Source organism: Giraffa tippelskirchi, chromosome X, assembly GCF_054371585.1.
Source record: "Giraffa tippelskirchi isolate mGirTip1 chromosome X, T2T-mGirTip1v1.2.pri, whole genome shotgun sequence".
In the NCBI taxonomy this organism is placed as follows: domain Eukaryota; kingdom Metazoa; phylum Chordata; class Mammalia; order Artiodactyla; family Giraffidae; genus Giraffa; species Giraffa tippelskirchi.
Window position 1 is genome coordinate 133,935,397 of NC_137289.1, and position 22,594 is coordinate 133,957,990.

The following is a 22,594-nucleotide window of genomic DNA, read 5'->3' on the forward strand; positions in this document are numbered from 1 at the left end:
ATGAGCTGGAACAGGGGAGAAAGAGTTTCATTGGCATTTATCTTATTTTTTTTTCCTGTGGAACAGATATACTCTTTTTAGCCTGAGGAGCCCTTATGCTGTTTGCTGGGCCATTGCTATAGGACTAACAATAATGCCCTATTTCAAGTATCATTTTCTTTCTTGCAAACCCCAAGTTTCTTGTGAATTTACATCTTCTGCTGTTTCACTCATTGAAAGAATATCACCCTTACCCTGACTTTTCTTTTTTTCCTTATGAATGGCCAAGAAAGCCCACGTATCACAGTTTTTTTCTTTTAGTTGAGCAGGAGAAATATTTCTGATGGGTGGAATATTTTCTTTGGTAAACAAACAATAAATAGCAACTCAAAACCAACCAAATCAGTTTCTTTGGTAAAGTGAACATTAATGTCTTGGTTGGAATTAATTGAAAAAGAAAACTTTTGCAAGTGTTTGCTAGGATCGTTCCCTCCCTCTTGATAGCAATTGTAAAAGTAAAACTTCATGAAGTAAGGACTTAAATTTGCAGGAGATGTGATTCTGAGCTATTTCTAAAATGTCTTATCCATGGTGGGGCTAAACCAATGTTATTAGAGCAATTATTAATAATCAATATTAACAAATAAATAATAATGATCTCACAATAAATAATAAGTAGTAAATCTTGGCATGCAGAGTCCCCCAGTAAAAACAATTCATTCTTTCCACAGTCAGAATTTCATAAGCTTTGATTTCAAGTGCTGAAAAGAGAAGTTGACAAGTTTTAAAATGCCCTTCATTTAAAAATACAATATCCCAAGGTATACAGAGACCCAGTCAAGTTGGAAAACTACTATCTGTCATAAAATAAAGTTCCACAGTAAGTCATTCTGGTTGACCCAATTGAATGCTTAAATTCTCAACAAAATCCACTTAATTGGTGTGTGTGTTGTATCAATTTTATGGAGTCACTGTAACCCAAGGTACTCCACCTGGGCAACACTAAATCAGTGGCTGATTTAGAACACGCTTTTCAGAAAATGATTTAGCAACATATGATTTAGGAGTAAAACCAATCCCCTCTTCAGCTGTGTTTTATCAGTAACCGCCTAGTTGTAGGCCCCTTGGAGAGAGAATTGATCGCAGATCTATTATGAGAACTTGCCCTTTTTCGAGGATTGCATTTGTCCTTAGATTAAAGCTCATTATCTTCTAGTTGAGTGCATAACATGTTGGTATGATCACTTAGTGTGTTTGCAGGAGAGATTGAACAAGTGTGTAATGCACTAGCTATGATCCCCTGCACATATATTTAGAACTGTGTGAACAACAGTACATGAAATAGAAAGCACAAGTTTGCACTTGGTGTAGTTACATCTGAATCATTTGGGCATTTTTGCTGTCTGGAAAGACAATGGTAAACCTAAATCCCAAACATTACCCAGACATTAAAAATAAAAGTCTGGCTTGTGGCCAATAAGTCCTATGTTTCTTCCTTGGAAATGTACTTTGAAGGGAGTAATAGCCCTCTTATGAGAAGATCTAAAATTGGCCTGCCCTGTCTTAGGCATGCTGAAATGATGGAAACCCTCCAGTGATGTGACCCTGGGTGAGTCGCTTTATTCTCCTAGGTCTCAGTTTCCTCCTCTGCAGGGATGGGGAAGTTGCACAGTACGTCTGCTAAGGTCCAGAAAGGCAAGGTGCTTTGGGGAAATGCTTATCACTACAGATGTCTAAATAAGCTAAGTCTCTAAAAGGGAAAAATACTGTAGACATTTGCCTCAAGTGTGACCAGGTTTTAGCTTCATTTTTATAGACTGAAAGAAATGCAGGGATCTGGGGTGACATACACAGCCTCTTCAGATCAAACCATTTCTGTTTAGATCCTGTAGATACTGCAAGCCCACAGTATAAACATCTAGGCTTGATAATGTACAGAAAGGCCGTGCACGGAAGGAGAGGGGGCACCAATGAAGGCGTGGGGGGCCAGGAGGATTAAAGTGCAGCCGGGTGAGCAGGAAAGCTTGACTGTCATCATTGACAGATTTATCTGGGTGATTACATCTTCCCATGAGTTCCATTTATGTCATTTTCAGCCCTTTGTGTCTTTGCCTGAAGTTCTCAGTTTCAGGACTTACAAAGTTTCAGGACTTTTCTTCTCTGTGTCTCTGAGCAGGCAGGTCTCCTGAGCAAAGGCGGACTGGCACTACAAGTGGCAAGCTGTGGCCGATAACTTTTCCTTCCTCAGCTATGCGTGGGCAGATGTTGTTTCTGGGCATCCATGCAAAAAATGCATGTAGGGCCAAACCACAAACAGCTGTACCAGCTGGCCATTTTTTTGTTGTTAAAATGGAAACGCTATCCCTGGGTTCAGTTAGACACCTGCTTTTTCTCCATCATGCCAGGTATTTGGGTTTGGCTCTGTGGTTCTGGGTACTCAGAGCCTCCTGCCAAAAGCTGCAATTACTATTACAGATCCATTTGGTGACAAGTGACAAAATATTCCAAAATAGACTTGCTTTAACTTTGCATTACTGAAGCTGTCACTGGTTTAAAGGTATATTAACCAAATCATACAAACATTAAAAGTGTATTGATGGTGGGTGCATGGGGGGTATGATAAGTTAACTCTCGACGAGAAAACTGCCTCACCCGGGTGACTTTAGAGGTGACTCAGTTTCAGCCCGTGGGTGATGGCCATTCCACCGCATGTCAGTTTCTGAGGTTCTGGCTGCTTTTGCTGGCCAGAACTTTCACAAGTGTCTCCTTGGGGTGTTGGGGAACTAGATGAGATGGTGAAGACCTTAAACCATAGACCCTGCTTGGAGCTACTGCTTTGCAAAAGTTCTGGAAGCCTTATTGTTTGAACAGTGCTCAAAGCTATTTCTGCCTTGGCAGCTGACCTTTCAATCAGAAGGCTTTTGTCACCATACCAGCAACATCTGCAGTGTGAATAAAATAGGATTCTGCTTGCTAATAAGCTTTCTCTTATTTGATCTTAGTTTAAGAGACTACGAGTCTCCTAGGGTGTGTGTAAATTTTCTCTGATGACAACCTTTTGTTTTAAAGGTTGACAATTTCCCCATTTCCCCTAGTCCTTTGCTGTTTTTGGCAATGCCTATTTCTTATCCTTAAAAACCAAAAAACTTTAAATGTGTTGCCATGAACATCATCCCTTTGCTCTTGATAAGACCTAGGGTGAAACTGTAACAAGCAGATGTCCTCACACTGTTGTAATTTGGTCAACCACTCGGGTGCTATCGATATCCACCATTTCAACACACTCAATTTCCTCCCGATTTTCAGGATTTTTCTTCTCTTTCCTTTTTTTCTTAGAGGGTGGCAGGAAAGTCAGTATCACAGGTAAAATGGCAAAGCAGTGAAAGAAGGTGACCAACGCTATTAAAAACAAGCACCTGAACAGTGTACAGGTCAGATTTGAAGGCACAGCTGCAAGAGGAATCAGACCAACAAGATAGCAGAGGTAACTCTGTAAAATCGCTACCCCGTGCACTTCCAGGGCATTTTTTACCCACTTCGTTCTTGTGAAATCCTTGCCCAGAACAAAGGTGGATACGAGTGGAGCACAGTTGTCAATTGTGTAGTTAATTCCATATATTAAGCATAGCACGGAAATGCAGTCCAGTTGCACTTTCCATAATGTCATGAAACCTATAACTCCAAACTCCACGGACACAACCGTTAGAGTGAGCCAGATGTTAATCAGAGAGTCTGCCACCAGGAATGCCGAGAAGAAGAGCAGGAACAAAGCACTGATGCAGGAGTTGTGCAGGGGGGCTCCCAGGGATGAGGCATATCGATCCATGTACACGAAGGATGGGTTGAAGACAATGAACTTCACCTTGGAGGTGACAGAAAGTCTCCTCAGGGTTTCCAGGAGATCATAGAGTTCTTCTCTGTTTGTTTCCATGGTCTTGGCCACCAAGAACATTCTGGAGGCCACTACATCAACCTCATCATTATACTTTTTAGAGAAGATTATGTCCTCTTGAAAATGGGAAAATTGGGGGGCTTTCAGGAAGGAATTTCTCAACATGTCTGTGAAGTTTTTCTTAGGTAAGCCAGTAGACACATTGAGTTTCCGAAGGTAATTTAAGTAGCTCTCAAACCAGGATATTCGCACAAACCCCTTGGTGTATTCTAGCACGTCTTCTTGGACACTAGTGTTCCAGTATTCTATAGACTCATATATGTAAAACCCAATCACCGGACTGTAGTTGCTAAAGTACTTTTGCTGGGCAGTAGTGTACTCAATGGTTTGCGTCGCCGTCGCTACGATGTTACTAAGGTCTGACCCTTCACTGACCTGCAGATAGCCCATTAAGGCAAAGGAAATATAAATAAGGTAAAAGAGAACTACAAAAGGCTTGACATAGGTGTTGGTTATCCAGTCACAGTAATAGCGTTTGAGGAAACATACCAATAGGTGACTCTCGTAAGTGTTCGCTTCCTCACCGTCCGCAGTGTCCTCGCTGAACCTGGCCGTCAGGAGAAACCTGTACCATGCCGGCTTCTCCTGCAATGCCTCAGGCTTTGGGACTTTCCTACAGAAGATACTATGCTGGTAATTGTTTTCTATGTAGCCAGTGAATACCAGGCTGGAACCATAAAACGAGAGTACATAGAGGTAGTTGAAGAAAATTGCGATACAGGAATTGCAGCAGAAAATCCTGGCTGCCTCAATGTTCGTGAAAGGGCTGGCCCCTATGCCGAAGGTGACCAGGTACATGGCAGTGGTGAGAGAAAAGGAGAGCATGGAGTCTGCATAGACTGCTGCAGTTCTCTCTTTAACATGTTGGTCTTCTCTAGTTTTCCTCCAGGAGGATAACATTTCAAAAGTCCCATATAATCCATGACCTGAGGGGGCAGAAAAAGACCAGATCAAAAGTTTAAAAGACTAAGGTCTCTAAAGAGGGGAACCGACTTGGTCCTGGGGAACAACTGGGTCAAAGGAAATGTAACCCATCCTAGTGGTGACAGGTCAATGTCTCTCCTGTGGAGAGAGAGACTTGTGTTTTGGTGAGTCAGACATGTTAAGGGAGAGAGGGCAGATAGAGGAGCTAAGATCTTCATGCTTCCTTCTGGCTGAAGAAAGCTGGATGGACTTTTGCCTAAGAGATCTGAGTAGAGTTGCACCTATGTCTCTTGGGGCTTATGTGCACTGATGGTTTAGGACCGTGGTTGCAGTTTGCAGAGTATTTGGTTGGTGGAACACTCCAGAGAGGATGCCTGGCCACTCAGCATTTGGCTTGTCATCCCCACAAGGCTGGAGGTTAGCACAGCGGAAGGCAGTGGGCAAAGGGGTCTGAGTTAGTGTCTCATCACCTCATTTAAGTTTGACCAAGTGGAAGGCTTTAGGGAGAAAGAAGTGCTGGATTTAATCTGAGCCTTGACAGGAACTAAATCACAGCCTCTTTTTTTTTCCTTCTTCTCCAAGAATCAATGCAGGATGCAATAAATCTGAGAAACAGAGGGGAACAAAATAAGTAGGGACAAGTTTGTATGAACAGGAGGATGGAAGAAGGAACGAGATTCACAGGAACTCTCCCTGCAGTGGATAAAAATGAATTCAGATTGAAGGTTTATGGCTTGTCTCTGGTCTTCAGGGACCTGTCTGCCCTATTTGGGTTGGATGATGTCTCAAGCTAGTGGTGACTGCTGGCTTCTTTACACTACTTGGCAATGGCCTCTGAGGGCCAGGGCCGGATCAGTAACCTCTCTCCCTAACTACTTAATGCCCTTCCTCCTTGGTTACTATTCCAGTAACCCTGCAACAGCAGACTTACAGCAAGTGCTCCTGTTTGGCTTTACTGCCTGCAACTAGATCTAGTTTAACTTCTCTCACCTCTCTTGATGGGAGCCGGACATTTCCCAGAGGGGCTTCCCTGGGTTTCTAGGCCACCATAACATTGAAAAGCCCCCCAAAGTGACCTGTTGTGGCTTTCTCTCACCTCTGTCTTGGCACTGGGATCTTCAGATCTCATTTTCTGCTTCTCTGCCTTGGCATATTCAATCCCATTATTGAGGATAATAAAATCTTTACCCTGTGGTACAATCGTCTTGTTTTTAAAAAGGAATTTAAAATCTCCAGCCAAGCGTAATGCTGAGTGAAGTGAGTCACTGTGCTCTTGTGTGTACAATAACTGAGTGCTCGTCTGCCCTCGTGCCCAGGCTGGTATTTATATACTTATTGTGAAGTCTTGGCCTCAAACCTGCACACCCATTTCACAGTCATGATATAGGCCCATTTCCTCAGAGGAATTTGGCATTTATCTTAATTTACTGGGCATCATTTTACAGCCACTTTTAGAGGTCAGGTCAAGACTGTCAATTTGATAACTAGCACCATGACCCCTATTAAATTGAAGACACCTAAACTCCCTACACAAGAAGTAAAAAGTATACTCGTTGACTGGCATACTGTTGTTAATTATGTTTTAGATAGTTAACATCTAGTCTTAAGAGGGAAAACTATTTATTAAGTTTGTTTCCACTGGGTTCTCTGGAAGTATCAGCCAACCTTTGATTAAAATAACTGATCCCTTGAAATGAGGGTAAAAAAAGTACCTCCAAGTTACCTGCCCCCTAGGGAAACAGTACTGACCATTTCATCTGGGGCCAGGGAGAATAAGTTCTGATAGGCAAGACACACTTTAGAGTTTCACTGAAAAGGCAAATGGAATTGTATAAGTGTTTTCTTTCTAGAAAGAAAAAGAATTTTTAAAACAAGGCTTTGGTGCTGAGTCATTAAATATGGTAAGAAAATAAAGATGCATAAAGCAGGATTAGAATTACTGGTTTAGTAGGATTTAAATTAAATCTGTTTTGCAGCCCATTTTACAGTGGGTGTGATGTTTTATAATGACGTTATCTGACCCTGACTCTTGTTGGAAAATACAATAAGAATTTCTTTCTTACCTTGGTATTGAATAATCCTAGAAGCTAATTGAGAAAAGGATTTTGAATTAACAGAGCTATCAGGTTAAAAAGAGTAAGACCTCTGAGGGTCCTGAATGAAAATAATCAAACTCAAGGAATGTGGAAGTAGGCTGTTAGCATGTCTCTTGAGTTCTGTTGCTGCATTTTTTCAATACTGCTACAAAATTTTAATATTATAGCAAAATATTCAATACAATATTAAAAGAATATCACACCATATAAAATATGTTTATATCAGGAAATCTCCTAATCAGCTGACTTTATTTTTTTTAACTTTTTGTTTCATATTGGAATATGACTGATTAACAGTGTTGTGATAGTTTCAGGTGAATGGCAAAGGGACTCAGCCACATGGCTGCTGCATTTTAAATGCCTTGTCCTTCTGAGTTTGATCACTTTCATTGCACGTGACACGTTCTTGGTTCTGGGGGCAGTTTCAGAAGATTCAGATTTTACTCATAGGGGCTTTTGGAAACTCTGCTTCTCCTTCATTCCTCTCAGGGGTGTGCCTGCATGACTTATAGAGGCCAGAAGAGGAGGCCCTGCGAAAGAATCTGTTTTACCTGATCATTCAGCCTTTGTTGCTAGTTGTTGGCCCAGTGCTGAGGCCCCCACCATTAATTCTGATAGGCCAGACTCTTGTTTCTCAAGCCCACCAGCAGATGCCTATACCCTCAACTCCAAATTCCAGTTGTGCATTGTCTTTAGAGAACTCTTTGGATTTCAGGGACAACTGCTAACACTTTGTCTGGGCCTCCTCACTGAAGCTCAGTCAGTCAAGGGGGGAAGGCACACCAACATGGCTGCCAGTGCCTCCCAGGGAAGACTAGCCTGGAGTGCCTAGCTAGCACCAGACCTGATTCACAGCAGGGCACTTACGTTGAAGAGGTTGGCCTGTTACCGTAATGGAAAGCTCAACTGTGGGGCTCCTGTTCTCTGGCCTGGACTCCAGGGAGACATGTTCCATAAGCTGTAGGACTTGAAGAATGCCCTGTTCCCCAAGAAGGCCTGCTCTGTCCGTCACCACAGCTGATTTCCCTTTGGTTTGACCTTCACGGGGTTCTTTTAAATCCAACCCCTTGTACAATAGTTGTCTACTGAAGCCACTTCCTTTCACTCCGGGGAGTGGGACAAAGAAGGGAGATGGGGAGGGAGGGCAGAGAACATCACAGGTAAGAGGATCTCACAGAGACTTAACTCCTTCACAGTGTTTCCTGCAGCCAGCCCTGGGCTTTATTTTTATATCCATTTCAGAAACCGGGCCAGTGAAAACCAAGGAAAGGCAGGGAGGAAAGATTTGAGGAGATTCTGTTCCTCTTCACTTTCTTCTCTCAGTAGCTGCCTCCCAGCACCCAGGGACCCTCCTCTCTTATGGTCACAGTACTTAAAGCTGAAGAGTTGCCAGAGGGAACTGTTAAACCACACATACTGATGCTATCAAATTCTAAAGGTAAAGAAGATTTTAAAGCATTCAGTTAGTCTTTGAAAAGCACATTCAAGATGTTTGTTTCTGTTTTGGTTCAGTGCATGTCTGTATAGTTAAATGCATATGAACACATGCCTATCAGTGTGCGTCAAGACACATACACACCAGTCCAAGTTCTAATTATTTATGAGTGACTGCTTTGTGGCAGCACAGGCTTTTAGCCAGGCCCTGGGATAAGGACAGTAGAGCTCTTCACCGGTGTTCAGACATAGTTTGTACTAGGAATGCAATTTAAATTTTATTAGCAGTTGACTTTGGGATTTTCATCTAGTAAAATCAAATACTAAAGGGTTTAGGCTAATCAGTTTTCTTCTTTTCCAAAAAATTTTCTATCTTTTTGTGCAGTTACCTTTCAGATTTTGGAGGCAATGAAAAGACAGCACAGATGATAAATAATACCAATGGTAGAAAATCCTCCAATCATTTAGAGTGAGTCTCAGGAATACTCACAAATTAAATCAAATCTCATCTTACCCAGACTCTTTTCTGGGACCTGACTGAAGTCTTCAGGATTGTTTACAATCCACTGACCCAGGAATTGACAAATGAATAGTGTAGAGTTAATCTAACTTTACCCAGTAGATACACTTCTGGAAAGTTATTCATAAAGTCAGTGATATTTTTAATGTATTTAATGGTTTTGCTATCAGAGACAATCTGGGTGATTTGTTTATTTTTATTTTTTATTTTTTCAATGAATATCATAGGCAAATCAATCTACTTGGTACACTGGGATTTTGTAAGGCAGATTTTTCTTCAGGCCCAGAACCTCCTGCCTTCTCCAGCACACAGAGCCACAGCATGGAGGTTAATGCCTTTGGGCTCTCCTCACATTTTAATCCTTTAATCCTAGCAGGATTTCCTCATCCTGAGTTCCTACAAGTAAGGAATAACTGAGAAGATGGGGAGGGGAAATGGGATGGCTTTGAGTTTCAATGTGAAAACATTTAATATCAGGAGATAATAAAGCCATTTATAGCATGCCTGGGCAGTGCCAGATTTCCTATATGAAAATAAAATTACTACATTCTTCTAGAAAATCCATAGAGTATAATGAATGCATGAGCAAAATCTGCTTAAAACATATTTTATTCTTAGACAAGCTCCACTAAGTAGCTCATGTTTATAAAAAGCTTTTCCTTCCATGACATCCACATAAATTCATGGTTTTTTTTTTTTTTTTTGAGAAGAAATTTAAAGTGTGTATGTGTCTGGCTTGAGTAACATTTGTTTTTAGAGAGAAGTTCATTAATTGGGTTACATTTACACTTTTCCTGTTATAAACATTTACTTTCTGTGCTGAGTTGTTTGGTTTATCACAGCCTGTTTTGTCTCACAGTTAAGAGTGAGAGTAAAGGTGTACTTTGCTTAAGCTAAGACAGATGCTCACATCAGGGTGAATACATACATCTAAACTCTTTCTACTAGAGGCTTGTCACATTTTGGTAATTCTAATCACAGCATTGGATTTTAATCTGAGAAATGATTTTCCTTCACTCAAGAGCTGCAGATAAGAGTCCAGGAAATGAATAGCTGTTTTGTGTTTAAAGATAAAGTATTTACATGCTCTGTGTGTGTGTGTGTGCGCGCACACACGCACTATATAAAATCAGTGTGCACAACTGCAGCTCATAATATATGCTATGGTCATTGTGTGATATCTCTTCATACAGAAGACATATGTAATATTTATATATGTGGCATATCTTATTCAAATACATTTTATATATTTACATATAAAATGTGTGAATATATACTGTATAATATATAGAGAAATGTACTGTATTTCTCTTCAGACATTCAAACAATATGTATGCATAATATGTTATAAACACATAAAATATATATACACAACACAAAGTTATTACATAATATATCACATTACATATAATATAGGTAATGTGATATATAATATATATTATACACCCAGATTATACACACACATACACAGATATATACACAAAATGACTAGTAGGTTGATGTGCAATTTATTTTACTGGTGAGGAAGAGAAATGTTAGTGTTGCTACACCAGTCAGTGCAGAGAAGGGGCTAGAATCTCTCCCTTAGGTTCCATCTACATTTTTGTTCATGGCTGGTGAAGTAGTCTAGATGAAATGCAGGGTTTCCTTGACAATGACTATGAATCTGCTTGCATCGTGAGCTACTGCAAACCCATCTGGTCAATACTACCTGGCCCGAGCAATGACTTTCGGAGATGCTAATCCCAATGCAACAACCAACTAGGTGTCCCTACTTCTGTTTTTGTTGTTGTTGTTGTTGTTGTTGTTGTTTGTTTGTTTGTTTTACCAGCTCAGTGTCCTTGATTTCAGCTGCCATACCTTCATGGAATTGGCCACCTCCTATTCTCTAGACTAGCTGGCTAGACCATCCAGAGGATGCCCAGGAGACCTGGGTCAGAGACAAATACCTTTGCATTCCTCTGCCTAATTGTTCTCTCCCTCCCTGGACCTGTGCCCCTAGTCCTATTCTTGCCATCCTTTGTGGTTAAGGATAGAACAATAAAACATGTCTGATCTATCCCCTCAGACCTATTTCTCCCCATCCATCCTGTACTGTAGTATGACTGGTGGAAGATGAGAATAAAAAGATGAGAACTAGACACAAAACTCAATAACACAATATCCTTTTAAATTAGTCCCACAATGATCATAGAGCATTACAAAAAGGATATTCAGGGGGAAAAACACTTTGAAAATAGTATATAGAATTACTCTCTTATTTCAAATCCGATGTAAGCAACAATGGGAACAACAAAACGCCTATAAATCAGTTTTTTTTTTCTAGACACCATGGAACCTGTTAGTAATTTATACATAAGCAGAGTATTTCCACAGCACACACATACTTTTACTCCATCATGTAGATTGTCATATTGTTGCAAGTAACAAACTTATTCCATAATGTAGGAGGTTAAATCATAAATTACTGCTTTTGGAGATCAAAAATAGCCAGATATTAGCACCAATTTCATAGGTGAAGAATGGTTGAATATTGACAATTTTGTATTTTCTTTGAACTTTATTATTATCTGGCTGATTTATTCCCCCACATTTCTCATGACTTTAGAAATACACCATAATAGTCATCAGGCAAGCACAACTTTGCAGGTTTGCTTAAATTTAGAGCCAAGATAATTAAGAGTTCCAGTTTCTTTGAACTAAATTTCTTGCACTGGACCTTTTACCTCTTTGTAAGCCTGAGCTCCGTATACTGCATTACATTCCAGTTGGCAGCAAATAAAAACAATTTCTCAGAGAACTGAACCTTATCATCTGGTTTCTGCTAAATACAGATAATCTTAGGATGTATACCTGAAGGAAGCCAAACATCCTTGCTGTTAGTCTCTTCCTAGCATTTAATCACATCCTTGCTTCTTTCCTATCCTTGAATTTGAATGGCCTGGCTGGATAATTTAGAAGGAAGAGGGAACCTTGGATATGACATTAGACCTTCTCAAAATCCAAAACATTTTAAAGGGCTTGAAGAACATTTTTCTTGAAGAATATTTTTCATCTCATCTGATCTCTGAGGCTCTTGTATCTTAATAAATGCAAAGCCACCCTTATAAATTAGATTACCACATATAAACTAATATTCAAAATACCTTTCACCACGACTTCAATTTTCCCGTTTTAGTTGTACAGAATGTACACGAAACACCAAACCTACCAGATGAAGAAGGAAGAAAACCTTCCTTCTGTTCCCTTCTATATCCCCCAACATTCCATTCCTTTCCTGATTTGTGTCTGATCAGCAAAGCTGTGGAAATATTAAGCCTGTAAGGAGAGCTGGCATGTACAAAACCTGTGCCAATTTCTTAAATCATACCCAACTGCCGGGCAATGTTGTAAATCCTCATCCTTTAAAGGAAATTCCATAATGGATTAACATGATGAGTGTCAAATGTTTACAAATGGCAGTTCAAGTACCTTGATGCCTGGTGTTAATATAGTTTGGAAAGAAAGGATATTACTTTACACACAAAGGGTGTGGATGAAATAAGCTCCTCTCCAAAGTATAATAACTAAAAAATGTCAATGAGCATTTATGATACTGTAGACCTTTAAGAATTTCAGCTCTAAATAAACTGATCTGACTCATGGACAGGGGTTTTGGCAGAAGTGGGGCTGTCTAATATGCCTGACACTGATTAAAAACATTCTAAATCCTGATGTATCTATGCTTACATCATTGCCAAAATGATTCATCTGTGTAGGATATATTCTTATTGCCAGAGATGTCACATATCGTCTTGGCTACAAACACACAATCACATCCCATTATGGTGAACTCTCAAGAGTTTATCCAAATCCTTTCCTATTCTGGAATTTTGTCAGGTTAATACGGTTTGACACACGTGGTCTTAAAATTTTCCATTCTAAATCTGCTGCCATTTTGGCATTTGGCTGAGTCTGGCCTTAAGTGACCGGCATCACACTGAGAATGCTTAGTTTGTTGAATTTTAAATTTATAATTGTGTATCACATTATAGACCTATTGTTGGCCAAGGAAATTTCGTCTGGAAAGGACAAAGAGACTTTTTCTAAGATACCGTTCCTTCTAAAAGAAGCCATATATTTTTTAAAGTTTTATTTGACTGTATATTAATACCACAGAAAATCAAGAAGTTTTGCTTAAATATGCTTAGTTTAAGTATAACCATTTGATGCTATAGATGGGCAAATTTAGAAACTGGACAAGTTTACTGAGTCACACTGCAAAACCCTTAGCACCGCATTTCTTCTTGGTCATTTGAAACATTTATTGGCATTTTAGGACTGGTCATCAAAAAAACAGAATTAAACATTGGTCCTGAACACAACATTTATGAACGTGCTCTTGCTTAGATTTCATTTTACAATCAAATCTGAGAATGATGAGTTTATCTGAGAAATACAGAAGGGCAGCCATCCTAAATCCAGGTGCTGCTGGCTTTACAAGCGTATTAAGCACCCATTACATGGTGCAAAGTATTTATTGCAAATGGGCCTCAGCTACTAAAACATGTCGCTTCCTTTTATGTTGTGACTAAGTAATTTGAGATCTCTTTGAGCTGAAAATGTACAGAAAGGTTGTCTACTGACTGTCAGCAGGGAAAACTGCCATCAAATCAATGCATGTGACATTCCTCACAAATTACAAACAAGGGTTTTTTGGGCACTGCAGTGCTTGGTCTCTTTCACTACAGATGCTAGATTTTTCTGAATTGAATTCATGTGAAATTCACTGATACTAGGTCTTGGTGGAGTTGTGGCACTACTCTTTCTGAATTTGTCTTTTAAAGATGCTCCCTGGCTAACAGCATCTTTCCATCTCTTCCATCCCTCCCCATACCAGTACTGTCTGGTGTATTCCTTTTTGCATTGAGTTTTGCTTACAATATTTAAAACTTCTTTAAAAAGGGCAAAAATCAATTTTAAGAGACTTGAAATACTGTGATTTCTTTTACTTAATAAAATTCAAGACGTTTTGAATATTTAATTTCATTTTTACTTACAATGAAATTGATTTTTAGTGAAATTAATGGGAAGAAGTTTTGAATGTTACTGTTGTGTTTGCCAGGAAGGGGAACACATGTAAACCCATGGCTGATTCATGTCAATGTATGGCAAAAACTATTACAATATTGTAAAGTAATTAGCCCCCAACTAAAATAAATAAATTTATAAAAAATAAAAAATAAAAATAAAAAATAAAAAAGGAAAAGAAAAAAAAAAAGCTAGGAGTAAAGCCCAGGCAAAAATACCAAAATTTTATGACCCCTGGGACAATGTTTATAATAAAAATTTTGTTGATTAGAAAAAAAAAAATTAATTTTAAGAAGCTCTAAATATTGTAGTTTTACTAAATGCAATAAGTTTTTAGGAAGTTTTAAATATTGTATCCTTCTTTGAGCTCACGATAACTACTTAAGAGTGTCAAAAACCAAGAATGATACTTCTTTTTCTAGCCCTAACATCTTTCTTCCTCACTTAAGAACCTGTCTCCCCTCAGTTTCCTGTGAACCCTTATTTATCCCTGTTTATCTTCCCTCCCACAGAAACAATCACAGCAAAAAACACTGTATTTTTAAAATTAAAAGCTAAAAAAACACACCACAAGCATGTGACTAATCATGAGCGAAACATCTTAATATAAATCTTGACTCAACCCTCCGTGGAAGCTCCTCACAGCCACTCCTTACTCAGGCTGCAAGGAACTGCCCTGTATTCCACCATCAACCCACATCATCTTGAGGTTATTTTAAAGAGGCAAGTTATGCTGCCATCTTAGCAGACTGAATTCAGGAGGAAGTATAGCAGCCTCCTCCTCTGCTGTGTTCGGCAGAGATGAGTAAACCGATCTGGTAAATTTACAGCTCTCTCAGTCTCTGCACAGTGCCCCACTTTTCCACAAAAGCTACTAGTATATGTTTATTGCCTGGGTCTCAGTTCCTGCAGAGCATGGAGTAAAAGTGAAAGTGAAAGTCGCTCAGCTGTGTCCAACTCTTTGTGACCCCATGGACTGTAGCCTGCCAGGCTTCTCCGTCCGTGGAATTCTCCAGGCCAGAATATTGGAATGGGTCCAATATTCCCTTCTTGAGGGAATCTTCCCAACCCAGGGATCAAACCCAGGTTTCCTGCATTGCAGGCTGATTCTTGACTGACTGAGCCACCAGGGAAGCCCAAGAATACTGGAGTGGGTAGCGTATCCCTTCTCCAGCAGATCTTCCCGACCCAGGGATTGAACCGAGGTCTCCTGCACTGCAGGCGAATTCTTTACCAGCTGAGCTACCAGAGCAGAGCATGGAGGGCAGCACATAATTCTGTGGCCCCACCAGCCCCTGCATATTATCATTTAACCATCATGCAGCTAAGATGGCCTGAGTAAATACCTTTTTTTCCTACTACCCCTAAACAGGGCATCAGGCATACTAATGAACTCAATCAGAGTTATTTCTCAGCCAGTGAGAAATGCCACTTCATTTGTCACGTCAGTATCTGATTCCAAATGACAATTTAATTTTGCTAAAAGAATTGATGAGAAGTTGCCAAAGAAGAGGGAGAAGCTAAGTGTTTGTATCCTTGGCCCATGAGAAACTCGGTATCAGGCTTGCTGGACCTCTGCCATCATTAATATCAGATGGACAGAGCAACTGACATTATATTATGAGCACTATGGCTTTACGTATACCAGCATCTCCATGAGGAAATTTCTGCAGCCCCCAAGAGACTACATAATAGGATTCATTTTAAAATATTCTCCTGAGTTCATAGCAAAGACAAGAAAAAGTTACCTTCCTATTTATGTCTCGCTTGTTGCCTTCAGAGTTCTTGTCCACTGACCATATCCTTCCATGTGATGTTCGCGTCCACCCTGCCCATCGGGTAAGGAAACCAAGGGCTGGTGGACACTGTTGGTGCCCCACCCGTGGCCTTCCCAGTCCTCATTCTTGAGCTCACAGAAGCCTTCTTACTCCAAATACTGGTAACCTGAGAGATTTTTCCAGCTTCAGGAATGTGCTCAGTCTTCCTCGGGAAGTGCTGGGGAGTTAATGACCCAGGGGAGAACCCTCAATGAATCTTACATAGGGTTTCTGGGTCCATACTGCAGCTTGCAGACTCCTCACCCCTCAAGGACACCTCTGAGGTTTCTCCAAGGTCCCCACTGGGACTGAACCACAGATGCCCACAGTGGTAACCTGCTGATTAACATCCCCCGGATCGTCTTCCTTCCCCGTCTCGTGTCCCTGCTTCCAGGTTGGGGTCTCCCGGGCTAACCTCCCCAATAAACTATTTGTATCCACATCGTTGTCTCAGGGTCTGCTCCTGGGGAAGCCCAAGCTAAAACACTGGTGCACAGAGATTAATATCTGCTGAATTTAAATTAATATCTACAGCTACTTCATGGAGGGCCAGGGCTGGAAGCCAGAGCTTTGGGCTTCCGGCACATCGACCAGATAAGGTTGCTTCTTGAGACCCAGCACCACCTTACAGAATTGGTCCCAGGGATTCTGGACTAAAGGAAGATGCTATAAATGAAACAAAGATGTTAGACAGCTGCTCCTGGCCTTTCAGGAACCCTGTCACCACCATAAGGAGGAGGAAATAGAAGGGGAAAAAAAGGACAGTAATTACCTAGCATGACGAAAGGGACTCCCAGGAAGGTGGAATTGTATTTCCCACCAGTCAGATTGATGATCCCAGCCGCGGTGAGGGTGGCGAGGCTTATGGTCACCAGCCCGAGCAGGCCCAGCCAGGGTTTGCTGCGGACGCAGTCCTGCATGGAGCAGCAGAGGATGGCCATGGTGACCACCAGGATCAGGCTGGTGACCAGGTAACGTTCCGATACACGGCTGGTCTTCTGGAAGTCTTCCCTCAGCGAGGAGGATGTGTAAGGGTACATTTTGACTTTACTGTTAGATTTCTGGAACAGTCGGACGGTGTCACAGAAGCTGGACTCCCACCTCTCCGCCACCATGTCGTTGAGACTGTTGATGGACTGCAGGTAGTAGGTGAGCTGGACAGCCTCTGCGGATTTCACTCGATCCTTGCTGTGCACAGTGACGCCTCCCAGCTGGTGCCCATTATAAACTGCCCTCCCATCTTTTAAGTGAGTGATCGGGTACGTGATAGCAAAATTGGTCCGGTTGGTGGCCCGAGCATTCTTTAGCTCCTCTAGGACATGCACGATGTCGTCCACAATGCAAGTCTTATCGTTATTCAGGATACAGATGTGAGCAAATGTGTAATTAAATCCAGGCCTTGGAACCTGGATCCTGGTCACAGCAGCATGCAACTATGGGGAAAGAAATGAAAGTCAGTGTTGATGACCAAAAATAAGACATTCCTAACTGACAGCTCTGTGGATCCAAAGGTCTCTATTTTTTTGTAGGGGAAGGGAAACAGAGTCACTGATGCCATCTCCAAGCTAAAGAGTTCAAATGAAATGTTAGGACCTTACATCAGAAGTGAGTAGTAAGGATGTAAGACACCCATCTGACTCGAGGGCCTCCTAGCGTGGTCCCTGGACCAGCAGCATCATCACCACTTGGAGACTTGTCAGAAATGAAAATTCCCAGGCCCCATCTCAGACCTGATAAGTCACACTCTCTGGGGTGGGGCCTAGGAACCTGGGTTTTCACAAGCCCTCCGAGGGAGGCCGATACAGCTAAAGTTGGAGAAGCACCAGCATTATTTCTCCATGTTGTGTTCTTTATGTGTGATTCAGTGGGTCTATAACTATCTGAGAATCTTAACAGGTCCACCATTCAGTCTTCTCCTTGAAAATGTAATGGCAAAAGGGAACTAAAGCACAAGTCCAAGCACAGAGGTCCTATGTAAGCCCATCCCTTGTGGCTGATTTGGAGGGCAGTGAAGTGATTTCCCCATTCAGTGCAATCACTCTGAGGCATACAAGACAAGCAATTCACCTTGAGGGTCCTCATAGTCCTGATTCTACAGGAAGGGGGCTGTAGCTGCAGAGCTTGGCTGGGGTATAGGGCAGTCGTGCTAAGGAAGTGCAGCAGTATGTATTCTGTGAAGCTTGCCCTAAGTCAAATTTGCCATGCCCTGGTTCTGTATGCCTGTGATCCAGGTGCCTGTGGGAATACAGACACTCATGTAACATCACCTACTACATACCAGGCACAGTTCCATGCCCTTCATGCAGATTATGTCATTTAATCCTTACAAGAAACTCTGCAGTAGGTACAAGTACCCGCCTTGTGTTACAAATGAGGAAACTGAGGCACAGAGAAGCCAAGTCATCTGCCCAAAGTCACACAGAGCTGGGCTGTCCCAGGCATTCTGGCTCCAGCACTTGTGGTCCTAGCTCCTCGCCAGACACCTCCAGGTTGGCAGTGCCAGCAGCTGGATAAATCCTGATTTTGGGCTTTCACCACCCCACTCATAAGAAATTATAAGTGCTCCATCAAGTTCAGATATGTAGGAACATGTGTATTCTGTGGTCTAAGGTGAGAAAGTAAGGCCTTCTCCCTGTGAAATGAGGCCAGTTTCCAAAATGAGGCTAGTGGTGGCCATGTGAACTACATGAGCACACCTATGACCGTGTCTAGCACAGAGCACTCTTCTGAGTAGAGCTGGCCATTGTTCCACACCTGGTGAGTGGAGAACACTCCCCACAGAAAGGGAATGAAAGCCTCACACCCAGAGTTGCCATACTGTTGCTGCACCATTGTGATTCATAACCTTCTGAGCGTCTCCATGACCCCGATAGATTTGCTCTGAAATCTGCTGTAGCTGGTTTATTTGCTAAGACATTTTGCTGTGCATGCCTGTGCCAGGGTGAATGGGATATTGATTATGTTTTTAGAAAATGTCTGAGGGGCACCAGCTGTCAAAGTCCTTTAGTTTGTGCAGAGCATGAGTTGTTAATCCTAATTCTAAGTGCCTCCTCCCTCACATCTCCTCATAGGCCACAACCCTGAGGTTCAGGAAACACTTCACTATATTACATTTGCCTGAAATATTCTGAGTCCTTTCCTACACACACACACTCACACACACATGCAGAGCTGATGTCCCAGAGATACCTAGGAGACTGTTTTCACAAAACTCTAACCATATGCTAAATTTTTGTTTTGATGCTTTGGGATTGATGAGGAGCAGAATGACCCGAATGGTTTTAAACACCGAGAGTGTGTTTAGACACACCAAGAATGTGTTCTAAGCTTTGTCCAGTGAGTTTTGATTAAAAGAACTCCTAACTAAAAAAGAAAATTCCCCAATATGAAAGGTTACTGTGGAGGAGGGGAGAACCAAGAGGAATTTAGTGACAAGAGAGAGTTAAAGACTTTGGGGGAAAGATTCAGAATAGGCTAGAAAAGGAGTGGTATTGAAAGCACGCATATGTGTAATATTTAGTGCATTGTTTGTTCCCATGAACGGTCTAATAAATCTCCCTTGGAGTGATTACTAAATATGTCAAGAGAAAAAGATTGCCAAATAAGATGGTGTTAAGCCACAGGGCTGAACCCAATTATAGCAAGGGGATATTTTCCATCCATTCGCTGAGGCGACCATGCCACGCTGGGTGGGGAGTTGTAAACCATTTAGTGATCTTGCAGCTCTGCAGATCTACTGCCGGGACCCCTGGGACCACAGACCAAAGAAAGCAGACACGCTGTTAACCCCTGTACCACCAGCACATAGGAGGGAGCCTTGGAAAGCGAAAACCTCAGTGAAGCTAGAGAGGGGAGGTTTCTTAACTCTCAGTACTAGAGCTGTTGTGGGATTCACCTACTTTGAATTTCTGAAGGGCAGGTGGGTAGAACATGTGTCATTCTTGCTTCTCAGTGGCAGGGAGATGCTGGGTGACAAAGCAGCCAGAGAGGGGGTGTTGGCTGAAGCCACCCACCTGGTAGGGGGAGGCTGCGTGATTCTCCTGGGGGTGAGGGGAGTGGATAGTGAGAGGCTTGGGAAAGGAGAGTGGAGATTCCCTCCTGGGACTTCTGGAGTGTGTGTGTGCCTCTTCTGGGAGCCATGGGCAGACACATTGCACATGCTACTTGGACTTCTTCCTGTATAGTGTTTTAGAATGCCCAGATTTACTTTCCTAAAGGAGTCCCATTCAGGACAGCAGACGTATTAGTAGATGATCTTAGTCCATTCACAGGGGAAAATGGAAACCAGAGATCACAGCTATGTGTTGTTGTCGTTGGTGTATACTTACTTTAAACTTCTGTACTGGAAAAGAAAAGCAAGATGAAAATGATGACAAGTTAGTTTACAGTGACTTCATCTTAGCCTTTAAATAAATTTTTGCTGTTAGGAGCAGAAGGGGGAAAGAAAGATAGGAAAACATCAAAGCGTGATAGTGAAATGGTTACCAACACACCTCAGTCCACAGAATGGACAGTCTCAATTGCTGCAAGCTTATTATTAGTTACAGACCCTTGGAAAAGAAAAGTAGAGGGAAACAACATGAAGTAATAGTCCTGACCCTTAATATAGTCTGGATCTGTCATGTGGCTCAACATAGAACCCATGTATCTATAACTCTGTATAGATTTTTAGATTATTCAGTCAACACACATTCAATCAGTACTCATCAAATCTACTGTGTTGTCAATAATAGGATAAATTCCCTGAATTTAGGGTGCTCACACTTACATATGGAAAATCACGTAAAAGATCTGATGTCCAAAACAAAGGAATGATCCTAACAATAGACAATGCCGAGCACTCTAGCAAAGCATAATCCAGTGTCAGTCTTGATCACAATATGTTTATTGTATTTATTGCCAAAGAGGCCAGTGTTTGTACATGTGTGTACTCAGTTGCATCTGACTCTTGTGATCCTATGAACTGTAGCCCACTGGGCTCCTCTGTGCATGGGATTTCCCAGGGAAGAATAGTGGAGTGGATTGCCATTTTCTTCTTCAGGGGATCTTCCTGACCCAGGGATCAAACCCATATATCCTGCATTGGCAGGTGAATTCTTTAGCACTGAGCCACCTGGGAAGCCCCTCAAAGAGGCCAGACTGAATGTTAAACTGAGATTCATTCTAAGGCTCTGTTTAAATTGTTATATTCTTTGCTCTCATTACCCCTTCAGGTTAAGAATGATGATAGTAATAGTAACTAGTCTGCTTAGTACTCTCTATACAGTTTTCAAATTTTATTCAATACAAGACTCTATGGAAATGGTTAAATCATTATTTCCATGTTATAACTGGAGCAACTGAGGCCTAGAGAATCCAGACCAGGACAGCTTTAGAAATTTAGTGAGGATGAAGAGGATGTGGGGAAGAATGAAGAATTGTCTGCCCACCTGGTTCACATGACCAGCCTTGATGTGACTGAGCTGTGGGGCAGCTGCACCTGGGTTTATGGGGTCCACTGAGAGAGACCGGAAATAATCCAAAGAGGCAACTTTATGTTTAGGCAGCAACAGAACGTGGTGATGTGAACAAGTAATGAAGGATGGGTTTGAACTTACTGACTTTGCTTATTCTCCATCCAGCCTCTTCAGTTGCCAAAGAAAACTTTTAAAACAGACTTACCAAGCAAAGAGACCGTGGGGCATAATGGAATTCAATAATAAGTTTTGAGTTGAAATCTGTCTTTTGCTGCTGACATAGGAATGTCAGAGACCCTAGGAACGTCACTCTACTTCATATCTCAGATTTTTCAGTAAAAAAAGGAGGTTGGTCCCACTAATCTCTGCAGACAGACCATTTGACATAATTCTAAGATGAGTGACATCCACAAGGTATACAATCAGATCCTCAGCAAGAGAAAGTTAACTCCATAAATATAAATTTGAGATTTATTACAGCTGCTTGAAGTATGCTTTAACACACTGAAGTACTTTTCAGGTCAATGACAGATCTGATAGTAGATGAAACCCAGAAAGAAAACCACATGGTAGGGAAAAATAGGTTTACTGGAGAAAAAAAAAAAAAGATTCCCTCCTCTGAGTGATTTCCCGGGCTGGGGAGGCACTGACTCTTATAATCCCCTTCTGCCAGAGCTTGGGACAAAGCCAGTGTGGGCTGCTGGGCACGACAGGCCAGAGTCTCATTTCCTCTCTGCCTCTCCTTGGCACGGGCAGATCTTCCTCAGAAGACAGCAGGGGCACCTTGTCGAGGAGAGTACAGAGGGATCCGGGAGGAAGTGTCTGCTCCTGAGTGGTAATTAACATAGGAAAAATACCTGTGGGTTCAGAAGAGCTCTTCCGACACCTTCCAGCTTTTTTTGTATTTGTTTCATGTTGAAAAGGGGGGACAGATAAAGGTGGAAGGCCATCCTGCCAGGCAGGGCAATTAACACCCTCAGCTGTCCCCCAGAAAGCTCAGCTGCACCGAGGCTGTGAGGAGGTTGCAGGTCCCCAGGGGTATCAGTCTGGTGAGACGACCTGGGCTGCCTTCCTTTCCCTATCTCACCTTGTTGCTCCCTCCTTTTGCTACTCCCAAATAAGCTGCTCACGGGAAAACAGTTGAGGAGGGGCAATTGTTGGTTTGCTTGTCTAACCTAACCTACATTATTTGCCCCCAAATATTTCCTTCGGAGTGACACGAGATCAAAATTGCTTCAAAATGCTTTCAAGGAATATCAGGATTTCACCCTCAAGTGAAGCGTTTTATTCACTGAACCCCTCCAGACTCCATGCCTTGATCAGGGTTGATATTCTGCCCCTGTTAA

The 22,594-nt window shown here is 41.8% G+C and overlaps 1 protein-coding gene across 1 annotated transcript in view; it reads right to left on the reverse strand.

Annotated features, from left to right (window-relative positions):
* Positions 1–758: 758 nt before the first annotated feature.
* The window catches only part of PTCHD1 (patched domain containing 1), a 53,578-nt gene continuing 31,742 nt past the window's right edge, over positions 759–22,594 (reverse strand). The window contains exons 2-3 of the mRNA XM_081567955.1: positions 16,565–17,225; positions 759–4,857 (exon numbers count right to left, since the gene is read on the reverse strand). Of these exons, the coding sequence (XP_081424081.1) occupies positions 3,203–4,857; positions 16,565–17,225 (2,316 nt within the window). The 3' untranslated portion in view covers positions 759–3,202. The remainder of the gene's footprint in view (positions 4,858–16,564; positions 17,226–22,594) is intronic.